The sequence below is a fragment of the Ranitomeya imitator genome, chromosome 2 (assembly GCF_032444005.1).
Source record: "Ranitomeya imitator isolate aRanImi1 chromosome 2, aRanImi1.pri, whole genome shotgun sequence".
Classification (NCBI taxonomy): domain Eukaryota; kingdom Metazoa; phylum Chordata; class Amphibia; order Anura; family Dendrobatidae; genus Ranitomeya; species Ranitomeya imitator.
Window position 1 is genome coordinate 320,365,464 of NC_091283.1, and position 24,922 is coordinate 320,390,385.

The window sequence follows — 24,922 nt, forward strand, 5'->3', positions numbered from 1 at the left end:
GGAGTGGTTGAGGGAAAGACAGCTGGTCGTCCCGCAGCAATTCCGGGGTGAGTTGTTGCGGATTGCCCATGAGATCCCGCTAGCTGGACACTTGGGGATCAGCAAAACTAAGGCCCGGCTGTCTCAACACTTCTATTGGCCTAAGATGGGGACAGATGTGTCAAACTACTGCCGCTCCTGTGTCACCTGTCAAAGAGTGGGGAAGGCAGGGCCTGCTCTTAAGGCTCCCCTGATCCCTTTGCCAGTGATAGAAGAGCCTTTCCAGAGGATCGCGGTGGACATTGTGGGCCCGCTGGCCGTCCCCAGCAGCTCTGGAAAGCAATACATCCTTACTGTGATAGACTATGCTACCCGGTACCCAGAGGCAGTAGCTCTGTCGTCAACTAGGGCAGATAAGGTGGCGGATGCCCTGTTGGCCATCTTTTCACGTGTAGGATTTCCCAGGGAAATGCTTACTGATCAAGGGACCCAATTTATGTCTCGCCTAATGGAGGCTCTCTGTAAGAAAATGCAGGTGAAGCACCTGGTATCGAGTGCGTACCACCCACAGACCAATGGCTTGTGTGAACGCTTCAATGGTACCCTCAAACAGATGCTACGCATGCTGGTTGAGACTCAAGGGCGCGACTGGGAGCGGTACCTCCCACACCTGCTGTTCGCTTACCGAGAGGTTCCGCAGGCCTCGACGGGGTTCTCCCCCTTCGAGCTCCTGTACGGCAGGCGAGTTCGGGGACCCCTTGGGTTGGTAAGAGAATCCTGGGAAGAGGAGCCGAACCCTTCTGAAGTGTCCATAGTGGAGTATGTCATGCGCTTCCGTGACAAGATGCAGACCTTGACGCAGTTGGTGCATGACAACATGACGCAGGCTCAGGCTGATCAGAAGCACTGGTACGACCAGAACGCCCGGGAGCGGACCTACCACGTGGGTCAAAAGGTGTGGGTGCTGGTCCCCGTACCAACCGATAAGCTTCAGGCAGCCTGGGAGGGCCCGTACGTCGTCCACCAACAGCTCAACCCGGTCACGTACGTGGTCACGCTTGACCACGCTCGGGGTAGGCGAAAGGCCTTTCACGTCAACATGATGAAGGCTCATCACGAACGTGAACCTTTCGTCCTACCGGTCTGCAGCTTGCCCGAAGACGGTGAGGAAGACACCCTCCTTGACTTGCTGGCCCAAGCCAAGGCCAATGGGTCCATCGAGGATGTGGAGGTAAGCGCCTCGTTAACTGAACCCCAGCGGGTGCAGTTGCAAACCACACTGGAACCCTTCCGGGTCGTATTCTCCAACCGACCTGGGAGGACTGAGTTAGCCGTCCACGAGGTGGACACCGGGAATCACGCCCCACTACGGCGAACACCCTATCGAATCTCTGACCAGGTGCAGCAGACTATGCGCCAAGAGATCGATGAGATGTTACAGCTGGGGGTGATTCGACGGTCAAAGAGCGCGTGGGCATCGCCTGTAGTTCTCGTGCCAAAGAAGGACCGGACCACACGGTTCTGCGTGGACTACAGGGGGCTCAACGCCATCACAGCCTCGGATGCGCACCCAATGCCGCGCATCGAGGAGCTGCTTGAGAAGTTAGCTGGCGCAAAATACCTGACAATAATGGATTTGAGTAGAGGATACTGGCAGATTCCCCTGAGCCCCGAGGCGCAGGAGAAGTCCGCCTTTATCACACCCTTTGGACTGTACGAGTCCACGGTCATGCCCTTCGGCATGAAGAATGCCCCTGCCACTTTCCAGCGGATGGTCAACCGCCTGCTTCAGGGACTGGAGACGTACGCCGTGGCGTACTTGGATGACATTGCCATCTTCAGTTCCTCCTGGGAGGAACACCTGCAGCATCTCGAGGAGGTGCTCAGGCGAATTCACCAAGCAGGACTGACTATCAAGCCGGGAAAGTGTCAGATGGGCATGAGGGAGGTTCACTACCTGGGAAACCGGGTAGGCGAAGGCACCATGGAACCAGATCATGGCAATGGTGATGGGCTGGCCCACCAGGGTGAACCTGCTGAGGTGCGCATGGAGGAGAACCATCAGGTCCTGCCTCCCTAGCGCACACCAAAAGGGGGAGGTGTCACGATATGGTATGAAATATCATAAGTAGGTCTCTTGCTAGCCTGAGTGGGCTAAGCCCCCTTCTTGGAGAACAGTTTGTAGCTGCAAATTCCTGGCTTTCCTTCTCTGAGAGTATGGGGGAAGAGAGGTTTTATTGCCGAACGGAATTTACGACTAGCATTTCCTGTGTAAGCTCTTGTCCAGCTAGAACAGGAAAAATGGCTCCAAAAATTCATGAAAGATTCTTTGTTTAGTTTTTGTTAGATATTAGGCAAACGATTTAAGCTAGAAATACGAAAATATATATTCGTAGTCTCACTCGGTGTAGCTACACATCTCATGACACTCGGGTTTCTAACTCCATCTGGTAAAGAAGTAGGGTTTTCTCTGTAAATATGTATCCCAGATAGGACATATTTGATCTCATTAGAATGCTCACGTTAATCCGAGATGAATTATGGGTTTGGTATGACTCTGTCATGTTTTGTAGTGAAGTTATAGAAATCAGAGAGAATAGTTTAAAGTTTAGGCAGAATGTAGAGAGAGGAGGGTCTGGATAAGCCAGCCTTTCTGTGATGTCACAGCCTTAATGTTTTAAGTGTCTGGCAGGCTCTGAGGAGTCACTTTTTGCTGATTTCTCCTTCTGGACTGCTTTGTCCTATTGTCCTGGAAGAGCTGGTACATCCCATGGACTGGGATGTATGGAAACTCCACTAGCCTGGTTGCTTGTCATGCTTTAAACATGTAAGTGTTGCTTTTCTCATTTATTCCCTTTATGTTATAATTACCCATGTACATATTTGCAATTGTCTCATTTATAACCTCTTTATAAACTATTTTTGATAAAGCATTGCCTAATTATTTTTAATGGGATATACTATTATATATTAGTTCGTTCTCCTGCTCTAAACCGTACCCTAAGTCTCTTGAAGGGAAAATACGCTACTGTTACTGTTGTGTTGGGTTAGCTTCGGACCCGTTTAATCGAAGCTGGTGGCAGCGAAAGTGTGCTGACGGTTGGATTATGCTGAAGCAACTGCGGGTTTGATAATTATTGTTCCTGCCTGTGTGGGAGTAGTTATCGCGTCGCTGCAGCGTGCCCAATAGCCAGTACATAGCAGGCAGCCTTTCTGGCGACTAATTACCCAAGGTGCAGTACCTAATCTGACCTGAGACTAAGGGGGCGCCAGAGAGCTGCAAGTGTTAAGTGGAACTGTAAGCGGGATATACATAAATCCCTGCAGTTCGTGGTATATAGAAAAGCAGTGGGATACCTAGAATAAGCCCCTGCTGTAAACTAAGAGGTCAATAGCCTTGTGTGTGGTTTTTCATCACATTGTTAGCAGTGGAGGGATAACTAAGATAAGCCCCCCTGCACATGTGATAGCCGTCTGTTGGCCTAAAGTCACCCTGATCCGTGACGTAGGGGTGACGGTCACGGTGTGAATCCTGACCCAGTGGTGACAGCGGTCAGGGGAATCGTGACATCATCTCCTGTATATAGTATATACCTGTATGTCATCTCCTCCTGTATATAGTATGTACCTATATGTCATCTATATATAGTATATACCTGTATGTCATCTCCTCCTGTATATAGTATATACCTGTGTGTCATCTCCCCTGTATATAGTATATACCTGTATGTCATCTCCAATATATAGCATATACCTGTGTGTCATCTCTCCTGTATATAGTATATACCTGTGTCATCTCCCCGTACATAGTATATATCTGCATGTCATCTGCTCCTGTATTAGACCTCGTTCACACTTTATTTGGTCAGTATTTTTACCTCAGTATTTGTAAGCTAATTTGGCAGCCTGATAAATCCCCAGCCAACAGGAAGCCCTCCCCCTGGCAGTATATATTAGCTCACACATACACATAATAGACAGGTCATGTGACTGACAGCTGGCGTATTTCCTATATAGTACATTTGTTGCTCTTGTAGTTTGTCTGCTTATTAATCAGATTTTTATTTTTGAAGGATAATACCAGACTTGTGTGTGTTTTAGGGCGAGTTTGGTGTGTCAAGTTGTGTGTGTTGAGTTGCGTGTGGCGACATGCATGTAGCGACTTTTGTGACATGAGTTTTGTGTGGCGACATGCGTGTAGCAACTTTTTGTGTGTCGAGTTGCATGTGACAGGTTAGTGTAGCAAGTTGTGTGCAGCAAGTTTTGCATATAGCGAGTTCTGCGCGTGGAGAGTTTTATGTGTGGTGCGTTTTGAGTATGTGCAAGTTTTGTGTGAGGCAACTTTTGCATGTGTTGCAACTTTTGTGCATGTGGCAATTTTTCCGCGTGTGCAAGTTTTGCATGTGGCGAGTTTTCCCATGAGGTGAGTTTTGCACGTGTGGCGAGTTTTACGTGAGCCTAGTTTTGCATGTGGCGAGTTTTGAGCGGCGACTTTTGTTTTGACTTTTATGTGGCGAGGTTGGTGTATGTGTGGTGAAATGTGTGCTGGGGGTGGTATATGTGTTCAAGCACGTGGTAGTGTGTGGCGCATTTTGTGTGTGTTCATATCCCCGTGTGTGGGTGAGTATCCCATGTCGGGGCCCCACCTTAGCAACTGTACGGTATATTCTCTTTGGCGCCATCGCTCTCATTCTTTAAGTCCCCCTTGTTCACATCTGGCAGCTGTCTATTTGCCTCCAACACTTTTCCTTTCACTTTTTCCCCATTATGTAGATAGGGGCAAAATTGTTTGGTGAATTGGAAAGCGCGGGGATAAAATTTCACCTCACAACATAGCCTATGACGCTCTCGGGGTCCAGATGTGTGACTGCCCAAATATTTTGTGGCTGTAGCTGCGATGGTTCAGATGCCAATCCCGGACATACACACACACACACACACACATTCAGCTTTATATATGTACATAACCTGTAGAATGTAAGCCCGCAAGGGCAGGGTCCTCGCCCCTCTGTATCAGTCCGTCATTGTTAGTTTGTTTACTGTATGTGATATTTGTAACTTGTATGTAACCCCTTCTCATGTACAGCACCATGGAATCAATGGTGCTATATAAATAAATAAATAATAATAATATATTAGATAAGATAAATACATACATACAGTTAGGGCCAGAAATATTTGGACAGTGACACAATTTTCGCGAGTTGGGCTCTGCATGCCACCACATTGGATTTGAAATGAAACCTCTACAACAGAATTCAAGTGCAGATTGTAACGTTTAATTTGAAGGGTTGAACAAAAATATCTGATAGAAAATGTAGGAATTGTACACATTTCTTTACAAACACGCCACATTTTAGGAGGTCAAAAGTAATTGGACAAATAAACATAACCCAAACAAAATATTTTTATTTTCAATATTTTGTTGCAAATCCTTTGGAGGCAATCACTGCCTTAAGTCTGGAACCCATGGACATCACCAAACGCTGGGTTTCCTCCTTCTTAATGCTTTGCCAGGCCTTTACAGCCGCAGCCTTCAGGTCTTGCTTGTTTGTGGGTCTTTCCGTCTTAAGTCTGGATTTGAGCAAGTGAAATGCATGCTCAATTGGGTTTAGATCTGGAGATTGACTTGGCCATTGCAGAATGTTCCACTTTTTGGTACTCATGAACTCCTGGGTAGCTTTGGATGTATGCTTGGGGTCATTGTCCATCTGTACTATGAAGCGCCGTCCAATCAACTTTGCAGCATTTGGCTGAATCTGGGCTGAAAGTATATCCCGGTACACTTCAGAATTCATCCGGCTACTCTTGTCTGCTCTTATGTCATCAATAAACACAAGTGACCCAGTGCCATTGAAAGCCATGCATGCCCATGCCATCACGTTGCCTCCACCATGTTTTACAGAGGATGTGGTGTGCCTTGGATCATGTGCCGTTCCCTTTCTTCTCCAAACTTTTTTCTTCCCATCATTCTGGTACAGGTTGATCTTTGTCTCATCTGTCCATAGAATACTTTTCCAGAACTGAGCTGGCTTCTTGAGGTGTTTTTCTGCAAATTTAACTCTGGCCTGTCTATTTTTGGTATTGATGAATGGTTTGCATCTAGATGTGAACCCTTTGTATTTACTGTCATGGAGTCTTCTCTTTACTGTTGACTTAGGCTACGTTCACATTAGCGTCATGCGACGCTGCGTCGCCGACGCACGGCAACGCATGCGTCATGCGCCCCTATCTTTTACATTGGGGACGCATGCGTTGCGTTGTCGTGCGTTTTCGGTAAAACGCACGACGCATGCGTCGTTTCACCGCACCTGGGTGGCGTCGGAGACGCGACAATGTTGCATTTTTCGGGCGTCTAAAAAACGCATGCGTCGCACTTGCGTCGCTCGTGCGTCGACATTGCGTTAAAATCTCCATTGAAACACATTGACAACGCACTTGCGTCGCGTGTGTGCGTCGTGCGTGCGTTGTACGACGCATGCGTCGTTACATAAAATTGAACAAAAAGGTGTCTAGACAGTGTCTAGACAGTGCAAACAGTAGATAAACATCCCCCCTATATAAAGAAAATGTTTGGATTGTTTGTCACTTCTACTGCAGCATCTTGAGGCAAGAAATCCATCACCAGAACACTTCTACACATCCCAGAACACTTCTACTTATCCGCTGTCCAGAGATGTAAGTATACAATGATTCTGTGCATTTTCTACATGTGGTTTAAAATTATTTTTGCAAGTTGTGTTTTATATTCTGCACTGTGGTTAAAGATATTGTTGTATTTTTAGTCTGGTTGTGATGTATGGCGTTGTATAGGATGGCGTTTCATTGTGTCTGCGGCCTTGATGATTGTTCTTTTCAGGATAGAATTTTATTTTCAATTATTTGGTTTGGTGGTGTTTTTTGTATTCAGTTGTGATGTTTAAAAATTGCGTTATATGATGGCGTTTAATAGTCTCCGGCCCTGACGGTTTTATTGTAAAGTATGGTAGTGCATAGAATGATTATGCGCCCTTTTACATGTAATAATTTTTTTATTGCAAGTTGTGTAGTTCTGCACTGTGGTTGTGTAAAGACATTGTTGTATGTTTCTGGCTGTGATGTATGGCGTTGTATGCCCTTCTATTGTCTCCGGCCCTGTCGGTTTTATTGTAAAGTATGGTGTTTTTAAATATTTACATTTTTTTCCTTTCAAAAATCTATTGTGTTTTTGGGGTTTCTTGCTCCGTGGATTACTGTACTTTAAAAAAAAAAAAAACTTTTGGTATTACAACATGGGGTCTGTTGTAGATCTTATCTTTAGGCTTTAGTTTAATCTGGCATTGGGTTGTCTCAGCCATTGTTTCTTTAATTTAATCAATGTGGCAGTGTTGTTTGCTCAGCGTTAGGTTGGAGTGCAATGTTGTTTGTGGTTTAAATGCCTTTTTTTTTTGTTTTTTTTTTTATATTGCTGGATTGTGCATAGGAGCATAGGAACAATTATTTTGTTCTTTATTTCAGAATTGCATTAATAGTCATGGCCAGCGGCAGTGATTCCAGCACCCCACCGCTGAGGAGTGAGGTGAGTACATGATCTACTATTACTATATTCGCTTTCATTTGTAGATGGGTCACTCAACTTTTTGGTAAACTATTTTGCAGGCTTCTTCAAGTGAGGAGGAGAGCCAGGAGGAAGAGAGGGAGCAGGAGCAGAGACCGGAGCAGGAGCAGAGACCACGGGGCCAAGCTGTGGTTGCAGGACGGAGAGTAAGTTTTTTTTTTAAACTTTTTTTTTTTTTTTTTGGGCGGGTATGGGGGGTGGCGGGATGGGGTGGTGTTGTGTGTGGTAGGTAGCGGTGGAGGAGGTAGGGTCAACTTTTATTTATCTTGCAACAATTAATATTTTCCATTTTTTCTAGGTTTCACAACGGGCCCTGGATGAACCCCTCAACATCGACCTCATGGTGGCATCCATAGAGGAACGGGGCCCGTTGTGGGACAGCCGTGACCCCCGGCACGCGGACCAGGGCATATTGCGGTGTATGTGGAAAGAGGTGGCACAATTGCTGTGGGATGGCTTCGACAGCGCTTCCCCCACGGTCAAAGCTAGTTTTCGTAAGTATTTCCAAAATGCTGCTGTGACCCATCATGCTAGGATTACACAACCGTCTGTGATGTCTTCTATTGGTATTGCACACGGTTGCGTAATCGTTGTCAATATATTCTCTAAATTTTGTTGTGTTTTTTTATTTATTTATACACAGTTCGAAAACTGCGGACCAGATGGCGCTCCATGAAGGACCGTTTCAAGAGGGGCCTGAAAAAGGAAGGACAGGCCCGTAGTGGTGCAGCGGCTTCAAGGACCTCGGTTTACAAGTATAACCGTATACTGCAATTCTTGAGACCGGTCCTTGAAAGCAGAGAGTAAGTCTAGTACCTATGCACACACCTAGTTTTTACAACATGCATATTCACATACTACATTCCAGCCACTTAGCTTATTGCCCAGCCATTTATTTTGGCAAGTACAAAGTATTTAAACAAAAAAAAAAAGGTGAGTTCACCGAGGCGTGAAAAGTAAAAAATACATACTTTTATCCTCTTCAATCATAAGCAGAGGATGAAAAATCAGCACAATACCATAGACACTATCTACGCGTTTCAGGTGGCAGGGAACATCAGACCTGAAACACGTAGATAGTGTTTTTATTGTATTGTGCAGATGTTTCATCCTCTGCTTCTGATTGAAGTGAATAAAGTATTTTGTTTTTACTTTTCACGCCTCGTTGACCTCGAATTTATATTCATTTCTGGTATTCTCACACTTTACACAGCAGCTCCCTTCTGGGATTACTACAATGGTGAGCGTGACTTACTAGTAATGTCCCTGAAATCGGAAGTATACAGAACACAGAAAGCTAGTAGATTGGCCATGCCCAGCCAATATTTCATAGGGGATTAGTATAGTACCTATCCAGGTGTATCCCCGATTTAGTTATACACAAATAATTAAAATATTATAGACACGCCATACATTCCACTGCAAGGCAGGTTATGTTCCCATGCTTGCTCAGCTCAAAGGACCTGTGATGACGTCTCGGTCACATGACCGTGACGTCATGGCAATTCCAACGTAAGCATAATTGTCTGGCGTTAAATCGCAATCATGGGTGACTATTTGGAATAAAATAAATGTGTTTTTTTTAATATTGATGGTGCATATGCAGTGTCAAGATTAAAAATAGGTTAATATTAATGGCGGTAATGGATACCTGGCGGTAAAGTTAATTAATGACGCCTGTGAAATTTGATATTTAGTATACTAATGCTTTCCTTATGTTTTCACAGAACACACAGCAGCACCCGCGAGCCTGTCCGACCCTCTGGAGCGGTCCTTTGTGAAGCGCCATCTCAAGCCTCGCAGCCATCCCACAGCGAGAGCAGGTCTGCACCACCACAATCTGGCGAACCGGCAGCCGGTCCATCAGATGTTCCCCTGGCCGAGGCCTCTGTCGCTCCGTCCTTCGGGTCTTCCCGACAGCGTCAGCGGGCCTCGGACAGGGCGCCCATGCCCGAATTTTTACATTTGAGTACCGTCTTTCAGAATGGTTTCAAGGCGCTGTGCGATAAAATGTCAAATATCGAGCGGCGTCTTGAAAACATCGAAACGGATCTCGCGAGGCCGGCGAAACATTTTTTTAATGCCCTTCACAACGGGATGGTTGAACATCTTACGCCGGAACTCCAGATTTCGGTCATGCAGGGCTGCAACAATCTTTATGTCACTGCTCTGCAGCAGGCTCGGGTCATGCAGTCAGCGACAAATGCGCCCACAGTACCATCGCTGGCTGCCATGACTCCGACTCCTGCTGCAGAGCACCACCACAGAGGTCCGCGTGACGAGGGCCACCGCCACCGCCACCGCCACCACAGAACAGAGCCCCAAAGGTCGGAGCAAGACCGGCCTTCAAGGGCACACGGGCACAGACGGGAAGCCGACCCACACACAGAGGGAGAGAGGAGGAAAAAAAAGAAGACCAAGACGACGACGACTAGCACTACGACCTTGGCTATGGCTGCTCCCACAACTACCACCAGAACACAGCCTGGGTCGACCCGGAGCACACCAAGTACCCAGGCTGGGTCTACACGGAGCACACCCAGTACCCAGCCTGGGTCTACAAGGAGCACACCGTCAACACAGCCTGGGTCGACCCGGAGCCGGAGTAGCCAGCCAAGGACACTGGTCGTCGTCCCTCCTCCTCCTCCCTCACCTGCTTTGGAAGTATCCCAACAGTGGATGGATGTCGGCATCCCGTCAAGTATCATTGAATATGCTGCTGCTTCCTCCCCCTCGTCCTCCTCCTCCTCGTCCTCCTCCTCGGTCTCTTCCACACCCACCAGAAGTGAGGGATATCAATCCCCTTTAGTTGTGGATGTAGGTACCCCGTAATGTTATGTCCCTAATTTTTTTTCCTGTCCCAAAATAAAAAATTTATTTGGTTTACAAAAAATTGGTTTTTATTGTCTCAAATAAAGTTTTCACCAAATGACACCTTGCGCCGTATACACAAATATTGTCTTTGTAACACCTGATGTGCAATGTCTGACAATATTTTTTAGATTTTTTTTTATTAATTGTTTTATAGGCCTGGCGCTCATTGTACTATCAGCTGTTACAAACACAACCAGCATTGCTCAATATGTCAAGTTTAAAATGTACCATCACACAACGATTTCAGTATAGATAAAGTTGGTTTATTTGTGTAACCAACGTTATCTTTTCTGTAATCGTAAAACGATAGAGCCCCTGCTGTGAGATTTTGGGTGTCAACGAATGATTATGATTTTTTTTTGTTACCCACGCTGTCATTGTTGGATCGGCGAGTTAGACACCGATCAAGCGATGTCTTTATTTTAAAATAGGTAATATTGGGTTACTAGCGCAGTGTTTTAAACACTCAAATAAAAATTAAAAAATACCCCACAAATCAAAAAAGGTGTCAACCACGTCCCTCGCCGTCATCTTTCCGCAATTACTTACACTGTGATTCCCGCCCGTAAATCAGAGCACACCGTTAATAATAAACGCTGTACTGTGGTTTAGGGCTGGCACAGTACGGAAAGCTGACGGCGATGGACGTGTCACACACCGTAATAAAATGTTGTTTTGTATTTTTAATAACTACATTTACAATGGTAAACATCGTGAGTGCGGCCATGCGCTTCATAACATTTCCCAGATTACACGGGACTTGCTCTTTTTGGGTTGCTGGAGAGCTGGCTGTGTGACAGCTCTCCATCAACCACACGACCAATAAACAACGATCACGGTCCGGTGGTATCACTGGTAGTTATCGTTGTAGAATAGTTTTATTAATGTACCTTAAAGGGAACCTGTCACCTGAATTTGGTGGGACTGTTTTTGGCTCATATGGGCAGAGTTTTGGGGTGTTCCAGTCCCACAAAATACAGGTGACTGGTTCCCTTTAAAATATTGGTCAGGTGAGGTGGAAGCAATGTTCACAGTGTCGCCACTATTTGACTCTGGACAAATTCTACCATCCTGAGTACAATAGTGTTAACTCTGTAGAGTTTTGCAAACATGATAGTTTCCCTCCTTGTCAAGCCAGGTTCCATATGAAAATAGTCTTCAGTATTAATTATGGTTAACAAGGTGGGAGCCGATGAAGTTTTATACGTCAAAACTATGGTACTCACGGCTGCAAATTTTATTGTTTTGTCACAGTCCATTTGGGTACTGGTGCTCACATAAATTTTGTGGGACAATCATTACTTTCAATAAAATAGGATTTTTTACAATTACTATGGAAAAACGGATGGGAGATTTGTTTTGTGAAAACGGAAAGGCGGAAAGGCACAATAAACTTTATTAACAAACACAACGCATTAGACAATCGGGTGACATTAATAACCAAACATATGATGGTTACATTACATGGGCTCCACAGTGTTTACATAACATCATAACAACACGTTGAATTACACCATTTGATCTTGCCAAGAAACACGGCCAACATCGGAAACAAAATATGCAGCAAATTGGTCCCTCATATGAGCAATCTCCAAAGTTGTCCGCAGAGGATGAGCTTGATAATCAGGCAATGGATTTTGTATGGGTTCATCGAGTTCAACGTTGACTCTCTCTTTATCAATAATAAAATTGTGTAGAACCACACACGCCTTCACCACCTCATCCACTGTCTCAATTTTCAAATTTATTGCGGATCCTAAGATACGCCATTTGGACACCAGAATGCCAAAGGCGCACTCCACAGTTCTTCGGGCCCTGGACAGTCTATAATTAAAAATACTTTTTGTGCGGTCCAACCCCCGACTAGAGTACGGTTTAAGTAGGTTGCCACACATTTGAAAAGCCTCATCCCCAACCACAACAAATGGCAGGGCCGGGCCTTCGGTGTTAGGAAGAGGTCGTGGATGGGGGAAATTAAAATTGTTCTCGTATAATCTTCGGCCCATGTCAGACTCCTTAAATGTCCGTGAATCATTTGCACGACCAAACGCTCCAATGTCCACAGCGAGAAACCTGCAGTCCGCACCTGCAATTGCCATCAGCACGGTGGAAAAGTATTTTTTATAATTATAAAAAAGAGATCCACTTCTTGAAGGCTTGGTAATCCTAATGTGCTTGCCATCCACGGCTCCGATACAGTTAGGGAAATCACAAACTTTTTCAAATTTTTGGGCGTTGGCATGCCATAATTCTCTTGTAGGGATGGGTAAAAATTCCTCCCTGAGGTTGTCCCACAATGCGCGGCATGTGTCTGCAATAATACCCGACAGTGTTGAGACTCCAATCCGAAACTGGAAATGCAGTGATCTCAATGTCTCTCCGGTAGCCAGGAAACTGACAAGAAAAAAAATAAATAAATATAATTAATTTAATTGTTATGAAAGAATTTTTCATTTTTAATTACAATCCCCCACCCCAAAAAACAAAAACACGTTAATTTAAAAAGTGGCAAGAACATATAAATCCTTCACATTCCATTACGTACCGTAGAGTCACCAGCAGACGTTCCTCAGGGGAAATCGATTTACGGAGCTGCGTGTCCTGCCTGGAAATGGCTCCTTCCACCAGACGCAGCAGATATCGGAAGCTGTCTTTTGACATCCTGGTGTACTCAAAATATTTGTCCTGGTTCTCATTTAATTCGCCAAAAAGACAATGGTACACTCCACGACTCTCTCGGACTTCCACTATAGGGTGTAGCCAAAAACGCCGACGACTCCTTCTCCGTTGTTTGTCTCTTTTCCTCTGTTCTTGACAGGCAAAAGCATAAGCTATAGCAAGGGCTAATTCCAGCTGAAAAGTGAGGTAGATACTCTCCATGGAACGATCCATCTTGATGCTCTATGGTTGGAAATAATGTATGCCGGGGTATATATACCACTATTACATTAATACCCACCCCCATCTACCCATTGGTGGCATTATCGATTGTCTAGACACTAGACCCACCCTCTTCTATTCATTGGTGGTGTTATCTAGTGTCTAGACACTAAATTGTGTGTAAAGATCTAATCAGTGTTTGACAACGCATGCGTCGTAAAACGCTGCGTTTTTGTAAAAACGCACCAAAAACGCTGCGTTTTACGACGCATGCGTCCGACGCTTGCGTCACAAAAGTTGCGTTTTTGCGTGCGTTTCCGATGCGTCGTGCGTTGCGTCGGCGACGCAGCGTCGCATGACGCTAATGTGAACGTAGCCTTAGAGACAGATACACCTACTTCACTGAGAGTGTTCTGGACTTCAGTTGATGTTGTGAATGGGTTCTTCTTCACCAAATTAAGTATGCGGCGATCATCCACCACTGTTGTCATCCGTGGACGCCCAGGCCTTTTTGAGTTCCCAAGCTCACCAGTCAATTCCTTTTTTCTCAGAATGTACCCAACTGTTGATTTTGCTACTCCAAGCATGTCTACTATCTCTCTGATGGATTTTTTCTTTTTTTTCAGCCTCAGGATGTTCTGCTTCTCCTCAATTGAGAGTTCCTTTGACCGCATGTTGTCTGCTCACAGCAACAGCTTCCAAATGCAAAACCACACACCTGGAATCCACCCCTGACCTTTTAACTACTTCACTGATTACAGGTTAACGAGGGAGACGCCTTCAGAGTTAATTGCAGCCCTTAGAGTCCATTGTCCAATTACTTTTGGTCCCTTGAAAAAGAGGACGCTATGCATTACAGAGCTATGATTCCTAAACCCTTTCTCCGATTTGGATGTGGAAACTATCATATTGCAGCTGGGAGTGTGCACTTTCAGCACATATTATATATATAATTGTATTTCTGAACATGTTTTTGTAAACAGCTAAAATAACAAAACTTGTGTCACTGTCCAAATATTTCTGGCCCTAACTGTAGATATGTCACTTGATATCAGTTTATAAGGTCAATAGATACTGTGCAATTATAACTGAATAGCTTCTATAATGAGAGGACACAGAGCAAAGGGTATAAATAGTTTGAAAATAAAGCGCTAACAGTGTATTACATTCCTGGAATAATAGGAGATAAAAAGTGCAGCAAGTGCTATATGGAATATTCATTGAATCATAGAATCCTAGAATGTTAGAGTTGGAAGGGACCTCCTGGGTCATTTGGTCCAACCTCGTCAACTCACTAAATCATCCCAGAAAGATGTCTGTCCAGCCTCTGTTTGAAGACTTCCATTGAAGGAGAACTCACCACCTCTCGTGGCAGCCTGTTGCACTCATTGATCACACTCACTGTCAAAAAGTTTTTTCTAATATCTAATCTGTGTCTCCTCCCATTCAGTTTCATCCCATTGCTTCTAGTCTCTCCTTGTGCAAAGGAGAATAAAGATGATCCTTCTACAATGTGACAGCCCTTGAGATGTTTATAGACAGCTATTAAGTCTCCCCTCAGTCTTTTTTGCAAGCTAAACATTCCCAAATCCTGTAACCGTTCCTCATAGGACATGGTTTGCAGACCGGCCACCATTCTGGACGCTCTTCTCTAAACTTGCCCCAGTTTGTTCATGTCTTTTTTAAAATGTGGTGCCCAAAAACTGGACACAGTATTCCAGATGAGGTCTGACCAAAGAGGAGTAGAGGGCAATAATGACTTCATGTAATCTAGACTGTATGCTTCTGTTAATACATCTCAGAATTGCATTTGCCTTTTTTGCTGCTGCATCACACTACAGACTCATGTTCAGTCTGTGATCTATTAGTATACCCAAGTGTTTTTCACATGGGCTGTTGCTTAGCCCTATTCCTCCCATTCAGTATAAGCTTTTTTCATTTTTATTGCCCAGATGTAGTACTTTGCATTTTTTTCCTGTTAAAAACCATTCTGTTAGTTGCTGCCCACTGCTCTAGTTTATTTATATCTTTTTGATTCCTCTCTCTCTCTTCTCTAGTATTAGCTATCCCTCCTAGCTTTCATCAGAAAATTTAATTAGTTTACCCTCAATTCCTTCATCTAAATAATTGATAAAGATGTTGAACAATACAGGGCCCAGGACAGGACCCTGTGGTACCCCACTTGAGACATTCTTCCAACTGGATGTGCAGCCATTTACAACCACTCTGTGGGTCTGATCACTAAGCCAGTTATGAATCCACGTACCAGTTGCCTTGTCCATAACATACTTAGTCATTTTTCCCAATAAGGATTGTGTGAGATACTTTCTCAAATGTTTTGCTGAAGTCAAGATATACTATATCTACGGCATTTCTCTGATCCACCCAGACTGTGTTTCTGTCATAGAAGGAAATTAAATTAGTCAAACATGACTTATTAGTTACAAACCCATGCTGACTGTTTAATCACTTCATTCTTATCCAGGGTCTTACATACATTAATAATTTGTTCAAAGACCTTTCCTGGTATAGACGTCAGACTCACCAGCCTATAGTTTCCCTGGGCCCACCTTCTTCCCCTTTTTGAAGATAGGAGAAACATTTGCTCTTCTCCAGTCTTCTGGGACTTATCCTGTTCTCCAAGAATTTTCAAAGATTATGGCGAGTGGTTTAAAAATTTCTTCTGCTATCTCCTTCAGTACTCTGGGGTGTAATCCATCTTGAATTCATTTATGTTAGCTAAGTGTTTCCTCACTATCTTTCTGTTTATAGATATCATGGATTCTTCTATTCCCTTAATAGGACAGTGAAAATCAGTTGATGTTACATTTCCTTTCTGAGAGAAAACATATGCAAAATAGGAATTTAAAAGTTTGGCATTCTCAACATCCTTTCATCATTTCCATCCTGTAAAAATCCAATAGCATCTTTGACTTTTCTTTTACTTTTGACATATCCCCAAAATCCTTTCTTTTGACATCCCTAGCAAACCTTAATTCATTGTCAGCTTTAGAAATCTGATTTGTGCCCTCCAAGTTCTGCACACAGCATTATATTCTTCTTTAGATTTGCCTCCCGCTTTCCATTTGATAAACTTTTTTTCTTCCTTTGTAGCTTGTGTTTAAGTTCTGTGTTCATCCATCCTGGTTTCCTTAAATGCTTCCTATTCTTCCCTCTTTTCAGAATTGTTAACGATTGTGCTTTGAGAATCTCATTTTTCAAGATTTCCCATCCTACCTGGACATTTTTGTTCTGAAGGATATCCAGCCATTGGATCCTACCGATTCTCTTTCGGAGTCCCTTAAAATCTGCCTTTCTGAAATCTAACCTTGATGTCTGAGTCTTCTCAGGTCTTCCTCCTCTAGTTATCCAAAATTCTAAAATAGCATGGTCACTACCTCCTAGGGTCCCAGCCACTCTTACCTCCCCAACCATTTCCTCCCTGATTAGATCAAGGAAGCAGATCTCCTTGTTTTCTCTTCTACCTTTTGGAAGATAAAATTGTCAGCAAGAGAGGATAAGAATTTGCTTGACCTGTCAGTTTTGCCTGACATCCAAAACAAATGTCTGGATAGTTGAAATCTCCTATGACAACTATGTCATATTTTTTGGAGAACTAGGCCATTTGATGCATAAAGAGTTCACCCATATCTTCAGTTTGCACAGGCGGCCTGCAGTAAATGCCTATAATGGTGTCCTTTCCATTGTTCTCTCCTTGTATTCTTACCCAGTTTCCACAGAAGTCCCAGTCTCTGAAGCTGTCATCTCTGTGCAGATATACGCTTTTCTAACATACAAGTTTATTTTCTGTTGGTATGTGGTTTATCCTATAAAACTCCCATATAATATTCTCACCTTGAATGCACACTGCGCGCATGTTTTTGTACAATTTGTCATTTTATATAGGTTCTCCCCATCTAAGTCATTTTTGAACGTCAGCAAAATACAATTTTCCTGTAATTCATTTCTCACAGTCTAGGTAGTAATGAGCGAATATACTCGTTGCTCAGGTTTTCCCGAGCACGCTCGAGTGATCTCCGAGTATTTGTTATTGCTCGGAGATATAGTTTTCATCGCCTCAGTTGCATGATTTAGGGCTGCCAGATACACTGAATAAATGTGGGAATTCCATAACAAACAGACATTTCTCACATGTATTCAACGTATCTGGCAGCGGTAAATCATGCAGCTGAGGCGATGAAAACTATATCTCCGAGCAATAACAAATACTCGGAGATCACCCGAGCGTGCTCGGGAAAACCCGAGCAACGAGTATACTCGCTCATCACTAACTCTAGGTATTGTAATGACTTTTCCCTGTGTGGGATTTTTGCTGTTTATAAAGGCTGACAACTAGTTGGACAAGCCCTTCTCATTCCTCATGTATGGTCCTGTTAAAATAATAACACTTATACAAACATCCCATGGTGGCACCGTTTCAGTGGTGTTGGCGCTTGTGTTCTTGGGGCTCTTTTGAGGTTTTTACGTCATGTGAGCCCTGTGCCCAATCAGCGCTGATGTCACTATCCCCACCTTCGGACAAATCAAGCATCAGGAGGCAGTCAGAGAGCAGCCGTGACCCCGGCTTCCTGTTCATGATCAATATGTCCAAAGGAAGGAGCAGTGAAGCTGCCGCTGATCAGGTGTAGGGCTCGTGTGATGTAACAACCTCACATAAGCCCCGGGACAGTGAGCCTCGACACCGCTGAAGTGGAGCCGGCACGCCAGCGGAATATGAGTGTTTTAACTTGAGGCCAAACATGAGGAATGAGTTCACTGAGAAAAAAATATATATAAATATATATATAGAAAATATATATATATATATATATAAAGAAAAAACGGAACAGCATCCAATAATACCTCAACCTTGTGCAGAGCTTTTCCAACCAGCAGTCCAAAAGCCTCCAGTGATAGTATCAAAAAAAGAAAAGCAGCACAAAACCAAATAGAAAAAAGTGGAGTTTTTTGTCCGAATGGCGTGGCAACATTTTGGATACAAAATCCCTTGAAAAAGATATTTGTATCCGAAACGTTGCCACGCCATTCAGGCAATAAAGTCCACTTTTTTCTATTTGGTTTTGTGCTGCTTTTCTTTTTTTGATACTATATATACATCGTATTTTTTGGACTATAAGGATCCACCTAGGTTTTAGAGGAGGAAATTAGGCAAAAATAATAGAAGCAAAAAATGTGATCAATTCTGTACTTAATATTCCTATCCTGGTATATATGGCCCCCTCATCCGAACCCTGATACACATGCCCCCCTCATCACTAGCCTGGTATGCATGGTCCCCTCATCCCTAGCCTGGTATGCAAGGATCCCTAATCCATATCCTGGTATGCATGACCCCATCAGAAAACATAAAAAAAAAAAAACATTACTCTTACCTACCCTGAGCAGGGTCTAGGACAATTTATCTGAACTACTAATTAACAGTGGTTACAATACCAAACTAGGGAAGTCCCTATAGGAGAAAAAAACACAAGAATTATACTGTATTGTCACATACTATCTATTCCTGACACTAGAGTGGCTTATAAACTTACAAAGTTTATATTTTGAGGTCTGGGATCTGCCAATATGTGGCTAGTTTTCTGACTATTTCAGTTAACATGATACATAACTTTAGGTTTCTTTTTGTCTAGTCTCGCTTGAATTTAGCTCAATATTAAATAGTCTCCTGGTGAGTCGCCTTTGGTGAGGATGATGAAACCCGTAGAAATGAGAGGCTTGGAGAGTTAGGCCGGCGTCACACTCAGCGTATAAAAATACGGTCCGTAATTTACGGCCATAATACGCAGAAAAGTCCCCAAAATAGTGGTCCGTATCCCATCCGTAGGCAGGGTGTGTCAGCGTATTTTGCGCATGGCATCCTCCGTATGTAATCCGTATGGCATCCGTACTGCGAGATTTTCTCGCAGGCTTGCAAAACCGACATACGGACATACAATGGATCCATGCTCTCAAAAAATCGTAAAAACATAAATACTGTATATATATATATTTTAATATTTCATACAGCGCTAGATAGTTTAACCCCTTCCCGACCTTTGACGCCACGTAGGCGTCATGAAAGTCGGTGCCAATCCGACCCATGACGCCTATGCGGCGTCATGGAAAGATCGCGTCCCTGCAGATCGGGTGAAAGGGTTAACTCCCATTTCACCCGATCTGCAGGGACAGGGGGAGTGGTAGTTTAGCCCAGGGGGGGTGGCTTCACCCCCTCGTGGCTACGATCGCTCTGATTGGCTGTTGAAAGTGAAACTGCCAATCAGAGCGATTTGTAATATTTCACCCATTATAACGGGTGAAATATTACAATCCAGCCATGGCCGATGCTGAAATATCATCGGCCATGGCTGGAAATACTAGTGTGCCCCCACCCCACCCCTCCGATCGCCCCCCCACCCCCCCGATCTGGCCGGTACACTGCTCCGGCTCCCCTCCGCCCTGTGCTCCGCTCCCCCCCGTGCTCGTGTCCGCTCCCCCCGTGCTCCAATCACCCCCCCGTGCTCCAATCACCCCCCCTGCACTCCGATCCACCCCCCCCCGTGCTCCGTTCCACCCCCCCGTGCTCCATTCCAGCCCCCCCGTGCTCCGTTCCACGCCCCCCGCGCTCCGTTCCACCCCTCCCGCGCTCCGATTCCCCCCCCCGTGCTCCGATCCCCCCCCCGTGGTCCCCCCCCCACCCTATCATACTTACCGATCCAGCCGTGGTCCCGTCCGTCTTCTCCCGGGCGCCGCCATCTTCCAAAATGGCGGGCGCATGTGCAGTGCGCCCGCCGAATCTGCCGGCCGGCAGATTCGTTCCAAAGTGCATTTTGATCACTGAGATATAATCTATCTCAGTGATCAAAATAAAAAAAATAATAAATGACCCCCCCCCCTTTGTCACCCCCATAGGTAGGGACAATAAAAAAATAAAGAAATTTTTTTTTTTCCACTAATGTTAGAATAGGGTTAGGGTTAGGGGTAGGGTTAGGGTTAGGGTTAGGGGTAGGGTTAGGGTTAGGGGTAGGGTTAGGGGTAGGGTTAGGGGTAGGGTTAGGGGTAGGGTTAGGGGTAGGGTTAGGGGTAGGGTTAGGGTTAGGGCTAGGGTTAGGGTTAGGAATGTGCACACGTATTCTGGTCCTCTGCGGATTTTTCCGCTGCGGATTTGATAAATCCGCAGTGCTAAACCGCTGCGGATTTATGGCGGATTTACCGCGTTTTTTTCTGCGCATTTCACTGCGGTTTTACAATTGCGATTTTCTATTGGAGCAGTTGTAAAACCGCTGCGGAATCCGCACAAAGAAGTGACATGCTGCGGAATGTAAACCGCTGCGTTTCCGTGCAGTTTTTCCGCAGCATGTGTACAGCGATTTTTGTTTCCCATAGGTTTACATTGAACTGTACACTCATGGGAAACTGCTGCGGATCCGCAGCGTTTTCCGCAGCGTGTGCACATACCTTTAGAATTAGGCTATGTGCACACGGTGCGGATTTGGCTGCGGATTCGCAGCAGTGTTCCATCAGGTTTACAGTACCATGTAAACATATGAAAAACCAAATCCGCTGTGCCCGTGATGCGGAAAATACCGCGCGGGAACGCTGCGTTGTATTTTCCGCAGCATGTGAATTCTTTGTGCGGATTCCGCAGCGTTTTACACCTGTTCCTCAATAGGAATCCGCAGGTGAAATCCGCACAAAAAACACTGGAAATCCGCGGAAAATCCGCAGGTAAAACACAGTGCCTTTTACCCGCAGATTTTTCAAAAATGGTGCGGAAATATCTCACACGAATCCGCAACGTGGGCACATAGCCTTAGGGTTAGGGTTGGAATTAGTGTTGTGGTTAGGGGTGTGTTGGGGTTAGGGTTGTGATTAGGATTATGGCTACAGTTGGGATTAGGGTTAGGGGTGTGTTGGGGTTAGTGTTGGAGTTAGAATTGAGGGGTTACCACTGTTTAGGCACATCAGGGGTCTCCAAACGCAACATGGCGCCACCATTGATTCCAGCCAATCTCGTATTCAAAAAGTCAAATGGTGCTCCCTCACTTCCGAGCCCTGACGTGTGCCCAAACAGTGGTTTACCCCCACATATGGGGTATCAGTGTACTCAGGACAAACTGCGCAACAATTACTGGGGTCCAATTTCTCCTGTTACCCTTGTGAATCTAAAAAAATGCTTGCTAAAACATAATTTTTGAGGAAAGAAAAATGATTTTTTATTTTCACGGCTCTGTGTTGTAAACGTCTGTGAAGCACTTGGGGGTTCAAAGTGCTCACCACATATCTAGATAAGTTCCTTGGGGGGTCTAGTTTCTAAAATGGGGTCACTTGTGGGGGGTTTCTACTGTTTAGGCACACCAGGGGCTCTGCAAACGCAACGTGACACCCGCAGACCATTCCATCAAAGTCTGCATTTCAAAAGTCACTACTTCCCTTCTGAGCCCCGACGTGTGCCCAAACAGTGGTTTACCCCCACATATGGGGTATCAGCGTACTCAGGAGAAACTGGACAACAACTTTTGGGGTCCAATTTCTCCTGTAACCCTTGGGAAAATAAAAAATTCTGGGCTAAATAATTATTTTTGAGGAAAGAAAACGTATTTATTATTTTCACGGCTCTGCATTATAAACTTCTATGAAGCACTTGGGGGTTCAAAGTGCTCACCACACATCTAGATAAGTTCCTTTCAGGGTCTAGTTTCCAAAATGGGGTCACTTGTGGGGGGTTTCTACTGTTTAGGCACATCAGGGGCTCTGCAAACGCAACGTGACGCCCGCAGAGCATTCCATCAAAGTCTGCATTTCAAAACGTCACTACTTCAATTCCAAGCCCCGGCATGTGCCCAAACAGTAGTTTACCCCCACATATGGGGTATCACCGTACTCAGGAGAAATTGGACAACAAATATTGGGGTCAAATTTCTCCTGTTACCCTTGGGAAAATTAAAAAACTCTGGGCTAAATAATTATTTTTGAGGAAAGAAAACGTATTTATTATTTTCACGGCTCTGCATTATAAACTTCTATGAAGCACTTGGGGGTTCAAAGTGCTCACCACACATCTAGATAAGTTCCTTTGGGGGTCTAGTTTCCAAAATGGGGTCACTTGTGGGGGGTTTCTACTGTTAAGCCACATCAGGGGCTCTGCAAACGCAACGTGACGCCCACAGAGCATTCCATCAAAGTCTGCATTTCAAAACGTCACTACTTCACTTCCGAGCCCCGGCATGTGCCCAAACAGTGATTTACCCCCACATATGGGGTATCAGCGTACTCAGGAGAAACTGGACAACAACTTTTGGGGTCAAATTTCTCCTGTTACCCTTGGGAAAATAAAAAATTGCAGGCTAAAAGATCATTTTTGAGAAAATAATTTTTTTTTTTTTTTTCATGGCTCTGCGTTATAAACTTCTGTGAAGCACTTGGGGGTTCAAAGTCCTCACCACACATCTAGATTAGTTCCTTTGGGGGTCTAGTTTCTAAAATGGTGTCATTTCTGGGGGATCTCCAATGTTTAGGCACACAGGGGCTCTCCAAACGTGACATGGTGTCCGCTAATGATTGGAGCTAATTTTCCATTTAAAAAGCCAAATGGCGTGCCATCCCTTCCGAGCCCTGCCGTGCGCCCAAACAGTGGTTTACCCCCACATATGGGGTATCAGCGTACTCAGGACAAACTGGACAACAATATTTGGGGTCCAATTTCTCCTATTATCCTTGGCAAAATAGGAAATTCCAGGCTAAAAAATCATTTTTGAGGAAAGAAAAATTATTTTTTATTTTCATGGCTCTGCGTTATAAACTTCTGTGAAGCACCTGGGGGTTTAAAGTGCTCAATATGCATCTAGATAAGTTCCTTGGGGGGTCTAGTTTCCAAAATGGGGTCACTTGTGCGGGAGCTCCAATGTTTAGGCACACAGGGGCTCTCCAAACGCGACATGGTGTCCGCTAACAATTGGAGCTAATTTTCCATTCAAAAAGTCAAATGGCGCGCCTTCTCTTCCGAGCCCTGCCAAGTGCCCAAACAGTGGTTTACCCCCACATATGAGGTATCGGCGTACTCGGGAGAAATTGCCCAACAAATTTTATGATCCATTTTATCCTACTGCCCATGTGAAAATGAAAAAATTGAGGCGAAAAGAATTTTTTTGTGAAAAAAAAGTACTTTTTCATTTTTACAGATCAATTTGTGAAGCACCTGAGGGTTTAAAGTGCTCACTAGGCTTCTAAATTAGTTCCTTGGGGGGTCTAGTTTCCAAAATGGGGTCACTTGTGGGGGAGAGCCAATGTTTAGGCACACAGGAGCTATCCAAACGCGACATGGTGTCCGCTAACGATGGAAATAATTTTTCATTCAAAAAGTCAAATGGCGCTCCTTCCCTTCCGAGCCTTACCATGTGCCCAAACAGTGGTTTACCTCCACATGTGAGGTATTGGTGTACTCAGGAGAAATTGCCCAACACATTTTAGGATCCATTTTATCCTGTTGCCCATGTGAAAATGAAAAAATTGAGGCTAAAAGAATTTTTTTGTGAAAAAAAAGTACTTTTTCATTTTTACGGATCAATTTGTGAAGCACCTGGGGGTTCAAAGTGCTCACTATGCATCTAGATAAGTTCCTTGGGGCGTCTAGTTTCCAAAATGGGGTCACTTGTGGGGGAGCTCCAATTTTTAGGCACACGGGGGCTCTCCAAACGTGACATGGTGTCCGCTAAAGAGTGGAGCCAATTTTTGATTCAAAAAGTCAAATGGCGCTCCTTCCCTTCCAAGCCCTGCCGTGCGCCAAAACAGTGGTTTACCCCCACATATGAGGTATCAGCGTACTCAGGACAAATTGGACAACAACTTTCGTGGTTCAGTTTCTCCTTTTACCATTGGGAAAATAAAAAAATTGTTGCTAAAAGATAATTTTTGTGACTAAAAAGTTAAATGTTCATTTTTTCCTTCCATGTTGCTTCTGCTGCTGTGAAGCACCTGAAGGGTTAATAAACTTCTTGAATGTGGTTTTGAGTACCTTGAGGGGTGCAGTTTTTAGAATGGTGTCACTTTTGGGTATTTTCAGCCATATAGACCCCTCAAACTGACTTCAAATGTGAGGTGGTCCCTAAAAAAAATGGTTTTGTAAATTTCGTTGTAAAAATGACAAATCGCTGGTCGAATTTTAACCCTTATAACTTCCTAACAAAAAAAAATTTTGTTTCCAAAATTGTGCTGATGTAAAGTAAACATGTGGGAAATGTTATTTATTAACTATTTTGTGTCACATATCTCTCTGGTTTAACAGAATAAAAATTCAAAATGTGAAAATTGCGAAATTTTCAAAATTTTCGCCAAATTTCCGTGTTTATCACAAATAAATGCAGAATTTATTGACCTAAATTTACCACTAACATGAAGCCCAATATGTCACGAAAAAACAATCTCAGAACCGCTAGGATCCGTTGAAGCGTTCCTGAGTTATTACCTCATAAAGGGACACTGGTCAGAATTGCAAAAAACGGCAAGGTCTTTAAGGTCAAAATAGGCTGGGTCTTGAAGGGGTTAAAAGCCGGTAATTCAATTGCCAGCTTTTGCCATCTCCTTCCCAAACCTGAC

The 24,922-nt window shown here is 44.3% G+C and overlaps 2 protein-coding genes across 2 annotated transcripts; one reads left to right on the top strand and one right to left on the bottom strand.

The window, feature by feature from the left end:
* Nucleotides 1-7,418: 7,418 nt before the first annotated feature.
* LOC138663466 (PHD finger protein rhinoceros-like) lies at nucleotides 7,419-10,408 on the top strand. Its single transcript, XM_069749685.1, has 5 exons — nucleotides 7,419-7,537; nucleotides 7,618-7,722; nucleotides 7,875-8,070; nucleotides 8,220-8,379; nucleotides 9,304-10,408. Exons 1-5 carry the CDS (start codon nucleotides 7,493-7,495, stop codon nucleotides 10,406-10,408), a joined length of 1,611 nt encoding a protein of 536 aa, XP_069605786.1. The 5' UTR covers nucleotides 7,419-7,492.
* A 44-nt stretch (nucleotides 10,409-10,452) lies between these two features.
* On the bottom strand, nucleotides 10,453-13,637 carry LOC138663467 (uncharacterized). Its single transcript, XM_069749686.1, has 2 exons — nucleotides 12,996-13,637; nucleotides 10,453-12,844 (listed from the first exon to the last, which is right to left on the bottom strand). The coding sequence occupies exons 1-2, from the start codon at nucleotides 13,340-13,342 to the stop codon at nucleotides 11,959-11,961; spliced, it is 1,233 nt and encodes a 410-aa protein (XP_069605787.1). The 5' UTR covers nucleotides 13,343-13,637; the 3' UTR covers nucleotides 10,453-11,958.
* Nucleotides 13,638-24,922: the final 11,285 nt, after the last annotated feature.

Bases quoted from the DNA above. Each gene is read 5' to 3' on its own strand.
- LOC138663466 (XM_069749685.1), top strand. From the start codon at position 7,493: ATGGCCAGCGGCAGTGATTCCAGCACCCCACCGCTGAGGAGTGAG. The intron at 7,538-7,617 runs GTGAGTACATGA...ACTATTTTGCAG, and splicing joins CCCCACCGCTGAGGAGTGAG to GCTTCTTCAAGTGAGGAGGA. The intron at 8,071-8,219 runs GTAAGTATTTCC...ATTTATACACAG, and splicing joins CACGGTCAAAGCTAGTTTTC to TTCGAAAACTGCGGACCAGA.
- LOC138663467 (XM_069749686.1), bottom strand. From the start codon at position 13,342: ATGGATCGTTCCATGGAGAGTATCTACCTCACTTTTCAGCTGGAATTA. The intron at 12,845-12,995 runs GTACGTAATGGA...TTTTCTTGTCAG, and splicing joins CGTCTGCTGGTGACTCTACG to TTTCCTGGCTACCGGAGAGA.